Source organism: Lutra lutra, chromosome 9 (assembly GCF_902655055.1).
Source record: "Lutra lutra chromosome 9, mLutLut1.2, whole genome shotgun sequence".
NCBI classification, from domain to species: Eukaryota; Metazoa; Chordata; class Mammalia; order Carnivora; family Mustelidae; genus Lutra; species Lutra lutra.
In genome coordinates, this window is record NC_062286.1 from 68337093 (window position 1) to 68349192 (window position 12100).

General features: G+C 40.5%; 1 protein-coding gene and 1 pseudogene across 1 annotated transcript in view; one reads left to right on the forward strand and one right to left on the reverse strand.

Annotated features, from left to right (window-relative positions):
* Positions 1–12100, reverse strand: part of LOC125109829 (zinc finger X-linked protein ZXDB-like) — a 35163-nt gene that overhangs the window by 10611 nt on the left and 12452 nt on the right. Inside the window, exon 3 of the mRNA XM_047746948.1 lies at positions 10051–10221. Coding sequence (XP_047602904.1) covers positions 10197–10221 — 25 coding nt within the window. The 3' untranslated portion in view covers positions 10051–10196. The remainder of the gene's footprint in view (positions 1–10050; positions 10222–12100) is intronic.
* On the forward strand, positions 8277–9752 carry LOC125109828 (cytochrome c oxidase assembly factor 8-like; annotated as a pseudogene).

Below are 12100 nucleotides of genomic sequence, written 5' to 3' on the forward strand. Positions count from 1 at the left end.
TGAACTGTGTCTGTAAGCATCTGGGCTTCATTTTGATTTATTATGTGCATCCATTAGCAAGGTGTGTCCTAAGGTCTTAGAAAAGCCTAAAAGAGGTGACTTTTTGGGTCTGGGAACACTAAAAAAATTTTCCATATAAATCAATGGTAATTGCTTCTTTGCTTTGTGTCATTTTAGCTTATGAAAGTTTTCACAGGAACATTTTGCTTCCAAACTGAGGCGGAAAACCTGTACTTAGTATTTAATAGCTTAGTTCACAATGTTAAAATGAGACAGGACAAACATGTCCTGATTTAACAATTATTTTACTTTGTCATCAAGTAGCCATGATTATTATTAGCAGCACAAACATATCTTTTTAGTCTTTGCTTTTTCCTTATCTTTCTCTTAAGTAAAATAAAGGAGGGTTGCTCTCTCCAGAGGGAGAAAAGGAGAATTACATATGCTCCTTTGATATTTAGGACAAATTTTTTTTTTTTCTTTTAAAGATTTTATTTATTTATTTGTCAGAGAGAGATCACAAGTAGGCAGAGAGGCAGGCAGAGAGAGAGGAAGGGAAGCAGGCTTCCTGCTGAGCAGCGAGCCCGACGAGGGACTCGATCCCAGGACCCTGGGATCATGACCTGAGCCAAAGGCAGCGGCTTAACCCACTGAGCCACCCAGGCGCCCCAGGACAAATGTTTATGCCACCCTCTTTTCCCTATCAAATTTGTCTACCAGCCTTGGGGATATCCTTTATGTTTTCTGATAACTTCTGGAACTTTCCCTCCAGTTACATCACCCTTGACAACTTCAACATCCTGGTCCATGACTTTTAACAACCTGACCTCATATTTTCTCAGCCTGATTGACTTCTTACCACCCTCCTTCCTTGGATATCGAATCTGTTTAACTTCTCAGATTTTAAATAAATGTCCATCCCCAGCCATCACCTCTTCTCTGTCATTTCTCCCATTCTACTGAATCTGGTATTTGTCCTCAGAGTAATATAAATTCCATCAACTCTCACCTAGTGGTGCTATGGTTAAGGCTACAGATTGTAGAGTTAGTCTGCCTACCTTTAAATCATGACCTTCCCTTTACTTGCTGAGTAACCAGAGACAAATTACTTAATCCCTCTATGCCCTAAATTTCTCAAAGGCTTCCTCTGAAGGTTAAATGAGATAATCCACATAAACCTGGCACACATTAAATCCGTGATGAACATTAGCCAGCAGTATCAGTCTTCCAATTGGCTTCACTTGTATTTGTGGAGACTGGTCACCATAGTTAATCTTGGTTTTTCTCCCACTCTGCTTGGTACTAGTCACTTCTATTCTTTTTTTTTTTTTTTTTTTTTTCATCTCAGCTCCTGGATTGATTTTTTTTTAATAATTTTTTTTAAAATTTATTTGACAGACAGAGATCTCAAGTAGGCAGAGAAGCAGGCAGAGAGAGAGGAGGCAGCAGGCTCCCTGATGAGCAGAGAGCCAGATGTGGGGCTCGATCCCAGGACCCTGAGATCATGACCTGAGCCAAAGGCAAAGGCTTTAACCCACTGAGCCACCCAGGTGCCCCTCCTGGATTGATTTAAACCTTGATTACTTCCTGGACCTAGTTGGACTTCTAGACCACCAGGGACACTCAGGAATTTTTTTAATAAGATTTTATTCATTTATTTGAGAGAGAGAGCCTGAGCAGGGGTGGGGAGGAGAAGAGGGAGAGGGAGAAGCAGACTTCCCACTGAGCAGGGAGCCTGATGCAGGCTCACAGGGCTCGATCCCAAGCCAAGGGCAGACACTTAACCAACTGAGCCACCCAGGTGCCCCAAGAATTTTTTTTTAATAATTAATATCTCCTTCAGTCCTTATTCCATTCCCCACATTTATACCACCTCTATTTTCCTAAAGTTCTCAAATCTTGCCCTGCCTAAAATATTTTTATGACATGAGGTTTTCTCCTACATCACCAGAACATAGAGACCACCCTGTTACAAAGAAAGCTTCTCTTATACTTTTTGTTTCTTCCCATGAAGAAGGAACCCAATGAATGCTAATTCTTGGCCTTTCTGCCCCTGTACTCATACTACCTTAGGGGAAGTGAAATGACTCCCTTGATTGGTAAGTTTGTCCAGAATAAACCGGCATTCTCCAATCAGCCTTTAGCTCTCTTGGCAGCCAGCAAGTCCACACAGCCAGAACCAATCACTCTCTCACTGACCATAAGTGTACAGGCCAGCTCTGTCTCTGGAGGGCCTGGGGAAACCTATAGTTTGGAAAGGGAGTGTGGCCCTAAAATCTGAAGACCTCCCAACAGACAAATGTTAAGGAATGTTAAAAAATCAAAACCAAAACTGGAAATTTAGAGGAGCTTTGTAAATTCAGAGGTATGAGTGGACTTTAGAATGTTTTAACCTTGACAATTGTATGGGCTTTTAAGAGGTGCAGTGTGGAATGCTCATTCATTGCTGATGGGCATGCAAAATGGTACACCCATTTTGGAAAACAATTTGGTAGTTTCTCACAAAACTAAACATACTCTTACCAAAACTTAGAAACAAGCAAGATATATTTCAGTTGGTAAAAGGAAAAACAAACTGTGGTACATCTAGTCAGTGGAATATTATTAGGCATTAAAAAGAAATAAGCTATTGGGGTGTCTGGGTGGCTCAGTCAGTTAAGTGTCTGACCCTTGATTTCAGCTCAGGTCATGATCTAGGGGTTGTAAGACTGAGCCCTACATTGGGCTCCACACTGGGTGTGGAGCCTGCCTAAGATTCTCTCTCCCCCTCTCCCTCTGCCCCTTCTCCCACCTTCTCTCTATCTCTCTCTACCAAAAAAATAAATAAATAAAAGCTATCAAGCCCTCAAGGGACATGGTGGAATCTTAAATGCATAATACTAAGTGAAAGAAGGCCATCTTTAAAAGGCTATATATTGTACCACTTCAACTATATGACATTCTGAAAGAGGCAAAATTATGGAGACAGTAAAAAGATAAATGGTTGCCAGAAGTTGGGGAAGGAGGGGTCCATAGGGAGAGCAGAGAATTTTTAGAGCAGTGACATAATTCTAAATACTATACTGGTAGATACATGTCATTATACATTTGTCCAAGTCAATAGCATGTACAACACCAAGAGTAAACCCTCGGTAAACTATCCATTTTTGGTGATAATGATACATCAGTGTAGATTTATCCATTGTAACAAAAGTACCACTCTAGTGCAGGATGTTGACAGTGGGGTAGGTTGCGCATGTGCAGGATGAGAGGATATACAGGAACTCTTTCTGTACTTTCCACTCAATTTTTCTGTGTACTTAAAAGCACTCTAAAAAATAAAGTCTATTAAAAAAAAATCTGGGGCACCTGGGTGGCTCAGTGGGTTAAAGCCTCTGCCTTCGGCTCAAGGTCATGATCTCAGGGTCCTGGGATCAAGCCCCACATCGGGCTCTCTGCCCAGTGGGGAGCCTGCTTCCTCCTCTCTCTGCCTGCCTTTCTGCCTACTTATGATCTCTCTCTCTCTGTCAAATAGATAGGTAAAATCTTAAAAAAAAAAAAAATCTATTCTGGGAAGGAGGTTTCCTTGTCTAACAGAGGGTATTTTTAAAAAATACAGATTCTTAGGCCTTATCTCAGAACTACTAAATCATTACTGCAGGAATAGAACATAGGAATCAGTATTTTTCTGCATGCAGTTGTTAAATAATAATAAGCACCCAGGTCATTATTTTGATCAGACAAATTTGGGAAACATTGGCTTAGGCTATTCTATAGCTGAAAGCATTTATAGCAACTGATGGCCAAGGATTACAACTGTCGGCTCAGAAGATACTACATAAGCAGTATTGAACAGACATCATTCTAATTGCAGCTAAAGGCAATAGTATCCTTCCATGTTCCATTTGTAATTAGAAGGCTACATAACGTGCTTTGACCAGTGGAATGTGAATGGAAGTGATGTGAGTGAAAAAGGTGTGTGCTGCTTCTGGGTAGAAATTCTTAGAAGCAGGGTATCACTTGTTACATTCCCTTGTCCCTGCTGTGCGAATCATGGAAGAAACTTATAGAGATTGCGTCATCCTAGTTCCTTAAGTGAGCACAGTGTGAACAGAACTCCCTGCCCATCCATAATGGATGTATAGTATGAATGAGAAATAAACTGCTGTTGTCTTAAGCCACTAAACATTTTGAAGCTCTTTGTTACTGCAGCAGAACTTACCTGATCACTACTGATACATGTTTCAAATTCTATAAATTTCTAAGCTTCACAAGAAAACAATATCTCAGGTTCCATTCTGAGAGAGGAATTAAAGTGAATAGCAAATTATCACCCTGGAAATGAAAAACTCAAAGTGCCAAATTAAACATCTCCTGATTATGTTTGTGTCCACAGGACATGGATTCCTGAGCCCTGTATCAGACCAGCTATCTTGGTAAAGCTAAACTGGTTTCTGACAACACCAATTAATGGGCTTTGGGAACACAATTTTGCCTGTAATGACAACACTGGAGACGGGAGTAGCTTTATCTAAATTTGGTGGGTGTGGGGATAGTACTGCAATAATTTTGTGTCTTGACTTTTTTTTTTTTAAAGATTTTTTATTTATTTGAGAGAGAGAGAGAGCACAAGTTGAGTAAGAGACAGAGGGAGAAACAGACTCCCTTCTAAGCAGGGAACCTGATGCGGGGCTCAATTCCAGGACTCTGGGATCATGACCTGAGCCGAAGGAAGCCTCTTAACCAACTGAGCCACCGAGGTGCCCCCTTATTGACTTTTTTGATTCTCTAGAAACTTAATGAGAATTGACTTGATATTAAACTAAAACAATTTTTGTCCAAGCTACAACTATTTACAAAAAATTCAAACCTTATTTACGCCTTGAAAAATTTTTCTAATTGAATAAAATATGAAGTGGAAAGGATGAGTTCTGGACATTATATTTCTTTGAAATTTAAATCTCAAGGGCAAATTTGAATTTGGTCAGTAATTTCTCTCGACTTAAATTTTTAAGGGGCTTTAAACTTTAGATTTCTATTTTTCTTGGGAATTTGATAATGGGAGAGAGTTAGTGGTCAAATTTGAAAGGTCTCTGTGTTGACTGTATTTTATTATTGAAGTATCTTGATGGTACTATGTACTCTCATTACAAGCCCTCTTATATGTGAGATCAAACAATACTACTGATATAATTGGTAAGAAAAACGGACAGGGGAATGAATTTTCAGATTTGGAGTTTTTGTAACTAATATACTACTTGTGGTAGTTATAATGTGGCCTGTTTTCTGTCTTGTCCTAGCAGCTTCTCTCTCATGTAGGGCTTGGTCTTGGTGTGAAAGCACATACAGCTTAGACCATCCTAGCACCATCCCATAGAGCCTAGACCATTCCAGCACCATCTGATCTTCTCGTAGTTCCCTTGTGTTTACCTGAAATATTGAGCCCACAAAGCTTCTCCTCTTTTTGACAGACACCTTTTGACTGCTACCCTTAGATGAACTCTCTAAGCTTTACACACCAAGTGGGACTCCTTTTTGGGTCATCCTTTTGTAATCTGGTGTTTAATTTTGTTTGGGCTTTCTTGACCCTCTATCACTTGTGAATCTTGTTGTTCTCATGATGTGTACCCACCTGCATATATTTGGAAGTTCATACCTTGCTACCTAAACTTGTTATTTGTGGGTTTTAGATTTTTCTTTTTTTTTGAGAGAGAGAGATAGAGCAGTGCCAGGGGGGATGGGGGTGGGACAGAGGAAGAGGAAGAGAGTGAATCCTAAGCAGGCCCCATGAGGAGCAGGGAGCCACACGCAGGGCTCAATCTCATGACACTGATATCACAACCTGAGCCAAAATCAAGAGGTGAACACTTAACGGAGTAAGTCACCTAGGCACCCCTAGATTTTGCTTATCAACTTGCTCTGTTTTTGTAGGAACATATGGGGATATTTAAAAACCATGCCACTTTCAGGACACCTGAGTGGCTCAGTCAGTTAAGCCTCTGAATCAAATCATGATCCCAGACTCCTGAGATTGAGTCCCACGTCAGGTTCCCTGCTTGGTGGGGAGCCTGCTTCTCCCTCTGCTCTCTTCCCCCCCTGCTCGTGTTCACATATACATATATATAAACTTTTCATAAATTTCAGAGATTTTGATCAGCACACTCCCCCAAAGCCCATTCATAATTAACCTAAGCATCTCTGTATCTTGGGTAAAGAATTCTGCTCTGGTCTATAACTAAGAAAGAGGAAAATGAAGAAAGTCATCCATTCCCACAAAATAGTCACATGGAGTATTTTTCACTTCCCAATGTATTTTTCTATATCACCCTACCCTAAATTTTTGTCTCTCTATTTTTTACATTTCTGTAGTGGTTTCCTATACTGCATATTCTCTCATGCATCTCTCTCTCTTCATTCAATTCTGGAGTACTTGTGGAATAAAAACCAACATTGTGTTCCTCTTATCCCAAAGGACATGATAGGATACTTGGGAAAGAGACATGTCCACATCAAAACTTGAGTAATAATGGGCTACTGTCTGGCTCAGTCTGTAGAGAATGCGACTCTAAATCTCAGGGTCATGGGTTCAAGTGCCATGTTGGGCATGGAGCCTACATAAGACAAAGTAAAATAAAGTAAAATAAAATTTGGGTAATAAGATAAGGAAGAATATGAATAGGTGGGTGACATATTCAACTATTTCTGAGGAAGGGTAAGATACTGATTTCTGCTGGAGAGGGAGTTCAAACTGAACCTTGAAAGATGGGTTAAACTTTTCTATAAGTAGATAGAAGGAAATGGTATGCCAAATGGAATAGAACAACAAGGAATATGTAAATATAAATAGAATGTTGGAGTGATCACAACAGGCCCCACATGGACTGACCAGAAAGTTAGATACAAACAGAATGCTAGGTTGGGGACAGTCCTGTGTTAGGCTTGAGCACCAGGTTAGAGTCTGGGCTTTATTTTGTAAATAACAGGGAGACACTGAATATTTTTCAGCGAAGGAGTAACAAAATAAAAATGATTTTTTCAGAGATTGAACTGCTAAGAGTATTTCATGGAGAGATGAGGGACTGGTCAAAAGGAGAAAAGTTAGGAGACTATGCAGTAATCCATGACTTGAACTTGTGAACAACTGAACTGTTTGCGACAACCAATTTAGCAAAAGGGGCACAACTGTTGTAGAAGGCATGAATATGTGTTGCTTGCATCTCCCTTCATCTGGTAGAATGCAGTCAGCTAAGAACATCCAACCGCAGCACCTTCAGGATCCACCACAGCAGTATTCTAGCTGAGGTCATCAACTTCCCATGCAGCCCCAACCAACGACCGATAGATAATCACAGCAGTGCTAGGGTCTAGTTCACGTCTACCTAAGGCAGGCCTTCCCTAACAGGCGATCTTTGCTCTGGAGCTCCCCAGTGGGTTGGCTGAGACTTGGCTAGCTGTACATTAAATCCGAGGCTCTCACCATCCACTCTTGTTTCCTCGCCACTTTTTCACGGGTGTCAGATCAGCATCCAAATCTGCGGGCTCTTCCTACTCAATCCATCTTCCTCCACCTTTATCTCTTGTAGGTGTCACATCCACTCCCCAACTAATACAAAAATACTTTGGGAATACATGGAAAGTTACACATTATAAAATTCATACAAGTAAAAATTAAACTGATAGCAGCACTGAATTAATTATGTCTAGGAAAGGCATATTCTAAGCTTAATTATTTCATGCATTAGAAAATTAAGAAATGTGGTAACAGTGGGGCACCTGGGTGGCTCAGTGGGTTAAGCCTCTGCCTTTGGCTCAGGTCATGATCCCAGGGTCCTGGGATCCAGCCCCACATTGGGCTCTTTCCTCAATGGGGAGCTTGCTCCCTCCTCTTTCTCTGCCTGCCTCTCTCCCCACTTGTGATCTCTGTCAAATAAACAAATAAAATATTTTAATAAAAGGAAAGAGAAATGTGGTAACAGTGATTTATGTATTGATAAAAAACAACTAAGGTCACTGCAGGTTTGAATAAATTTTCTAGATGCTGAAATCTTTTCTGTGATTTAACTTGAGATTAGAGACTAAAGTAGCTATTTGAACACGTTTTTATATAGAGGAGCCAATTTATTTTAAAGAGAATATTCTCATCTCACAACTGAAAGTAATAATGGGATAAATGGGAGGAGCAGGGCAAGTGCTGCAGCTGGGGTCCAGCAAATACGAGAGTCAGTACAGACACTAAAAATATGTCTATCAGAAAAGATTCTTGAAGTTTCTTTTGAATATATTTTATGTTTGTGTTCATGAGACATATCTGTGAAAATGGAATGGAAAAAGGAAAAATTCCTGCCATGGCAGTATTGAAATACACACACACACACACACACACACACACACACACACACCTGCCACATAATATACTAACTTGATAATCAGAATGTAACGGAAACGCTATATGACAGACCATCTCACACAATCAGCTAAACATAACCACTCTTCCTGTTTTGTTAGATGAGGGAAGTTATAATGTAATGTTAGAGGTATATTTTGTATGTGTGTTTAGGCTGAGGAGATTAGTTGGTCATTCAGTTTCAACCATTCAATGGTAATTTAGGAATGAAATTATTACACTAGTTTTGAACTGATAACTGTTTGGTAGAAGGCACCATCACTTCCTTCCTACTGTTAACTGCCATCCAATACAATAGTTTCCTTTTGAAGCAGATCTTAGTAGATTTGAAACATTTCAATGATATAAATTCAAATTATTGGACATTTGGGTGGCTCAGTTGGTTAAGTGTCTGTCTTTGGCTCAGGTGGTAATCCCAGGGTCCTGAGATGGAGTACCACATTGCTTCTCTCTCTCTCTCCCTCTGCCCCACCCCCTGCTCCTTCTCTCTCTCAGATAAATAAATAAAATCTTTTTAAAAATTAATTCAAATTATCTCTTATTAATAAAACATTTTAAATAATTACACAGTCCTCCTGAACCTCCAGCATGACCTCTCTCCTGCCAGGTTCCCATTTTATACATTCTCCTTCCCAGATTATTTTCTTCCTTACTCTACAAATTCCCAACTTTCTACTTTTTTCTCATATCTTTCACATCTTTTCCACAACTCTCTACTCTCAACTGAGGACATTGCCTCATACTTCCCTGAGGAAATAAAAGCCATCAGAAGTTGCTCATTTTGCAGGGGACACAGACCACTGCAGCCTTGTGGCCCTCAAGGAGGGCCCTTCTCCCTCCATTTTGCCTTCGCTGGGCTGGCCATCAGCTCGCCCTGGAGCATGGTACAGAACTCAGGGATGCACAGCCGAGCCAGGTCTCAGGATTCTGGCTTCCAAGAAAAATCTTGCCATGACTGATAGGGCCCCAGATAAAAATTCAAACCTTCAACCTGTTCTCTTTTACATCCCTGAAAATGAATCACCGTTGGAACAAAAGCTAAGAAAATTAAGACAAGAAGCAGAAGAATGGAACCAACAGTCTGGGCAAACCAGAATTTGACATTTTGTAAGGAAAAGGAAGAATTTATTAACTCATAACTAAAAGTTAAAGGCCTGGGACTGAGAGCTGGATCGGGTAAAAAAGCAACATTACATATAGAAGAAATGGCTGACTTTGTAATGAACTTTTAGGTAAAAATTTTCAGAAGCACATTATTATAAAAGACTGGTACAAGTGCAAATTTCCCATCACTTTCTTCATGGGAAAAATGGGCCTGGGGAGGGTTTGGAACAAGCTTAAACCAAAACAAAAGAAGACCAGCACTTAGAGCTCACCTTGTCCCACCCACCAGTGGCCAAGTTTCTAGGAGAAGCAGCTGCTTTGGGAGTCCGTTTTATGAGGGCTCTAAAAACCTGTGAGTGAGGGGTGTCTGGGTGGCTCAGTCGGTTATGTGTCTGCCTTCAGCTCAGGTCATGATCCTAGATCCCTGGAATGGAGCATGTTATGCTCCTGTAAGGAGCCTATTTCTCCCTCTCCCTCTGCCTCTTCCCTCCGCTGGGGTGCTCGATATCTCTCTCTCTCTCTCTCAATAAATAAAATCTTAAAAAACAAACAAACCAACAAACCTGTGAGTGAACCGAGTCCCATGTTTCTTCATGGAGGCTCCCTGGCTTATGTCAGAACAGAGTAGACTGCGAGAATGGGGGTCCTGGTGAGCCAGACTCTGTTCCAACTGCGGATTCCAAGCTGGTCCTTGGTCACAGACATGCTATTAAATAAAGCCCAAGCATGTGTACCTGCAAAAAGAGAAAAAAAAAAAGAAGCTTCTCATTTTTGGATTTCTAAATCTGTGTCTTCTTCTTCCCTCCTGTTTCAATGTAGGAAGTGTCTTTCCTCCTACCATTTCACTCCTGCTGTGGATACAATCCCTTACTCTCCATCATCCCTCCCTTTCTAATGAATAATCCTGATCCCAAAACAAAGATGTGCTGATATCTGTCATCTGTAAAAGCCTCTTCTTGACTTCTATCATCTTTAAACTACGTTTCCTTCTTCTGTCTCCCCTAATAGAAAACTTCTTGAAATATTCTTTATCTCTATGCTGTCTCTACTCCTTCCCCCGGTCATCCTTGAATCCTCTTCAATCTAGCCTCTTTGTCCCACCATCCCTCGGATATTGTGTATCAGAGTCAATGGTTACTTCTATACTGTCAAATCCACTAACCACTTTGGCCCTTATCTTTCTTGATTCTTTAGCTGTATTTCTCTCCCTGGAAACATTCTCCGCCTTTAGCTTCTGTGATGCCATTCTGCACAAAGAAGAGTTAATATAGCAGGCCTGAGATTGCTATCCTTTGAAGGGGCTTGCAAGGTTGGCCCTTGGCTAGCATTTGAAAACTTGATTTTCAGTAGTTTCTCTTTTTCCCTAACTGATATTGATGGCTTACTGTGCCCAGACATAGGGTAACTCTGATCAAGTAACATGATTGGATTCTGATAAAAATCTTGGGTACTTAGTCTCTAATGGGCTTCCTTGCACAGAAACATCACATACATATTACTGTGTTTTCAGTAATAGGGGAAGAGTGTGCTCTATATGACCCCTCACAGGAGAAAAAAGGCGTTAAGGAAGCCTGCTCATGGATTCTTCCAGACTCCACCTGTGTCTTTTTCTCTCGTGATCTGGCACAATGAATTTAGTGCAACACTGGGACAAGTCTTAGCCATGAGTACAACCATATGATGATTCCAGTGAACCTCCTAGTGAATATCCAAACACAGAGCTGGTCTTCATCACTCAGTCCAGATTTTCCTTTTCTGATACTCCTTTACTGATTTCTCCTACTCTGTCCCACTTGGAACCTCAAGGTTTTACTCTCTTCTCTATACTGTTTTTCAGGTGATCTTATTTGGTCCCTCAATATGAAATATCATTTATATGCTGACAACTTCCAAATTGATATCTCCAGCCTAATTTCTATCCCTAACTCTAGACACTGATACCCAAAAGCCTTTTTGAATTTTCACTTAGGATTGTGTAGGTGACCTTAGTATGGCCAGTATGGAACTCGTGATAGCTTTTTCATAAACCTGGTCCCACCTTCTGTTTTCACCATACATGCTATTACCAAAGACAGAAATCTGGGAATCATTTGTGACTCTTCCTTTCTCTCATACCATATTCTATCATCAAATTTTGTTAGTTTTACCTTCAAAATATCTCAAATCTGACACTTCTCACTATTCCACTTTGATACAAGTCATCATCATTTCTCACTGGACTACTAAAATAGCTTCCTACTTAGTCTCTACTTCCATTCTTGTTTTTTTTTTTTAAAGATTTTATTTATTTATTTGACAGAGAGAGATGACAAGTAGGCAGAGATGCAGGTAGAGAGAGAGAGAGAGGAGGAAGCAGGGTCCCTGCCAAGCAGGGAGCCCAATGCGGGACTCGATCCCAGGACCCTGAGATCATGACCTGAGCCGAAGGCAACGGCTTTAACCCTCTCAGCCACCCAGGCGCCCCTCTACTTCCATTCTTAACCCTGTATAATCCATTCTCCATTCAGAGAAATTCTTTGAAAGTTCAAATCAAATGATGTAATTTTCCTGATTCTCTATTGATTTCGATTGCACTTAGAGTAAATCTAAATTCTTGGCCTACTGATTAGATTA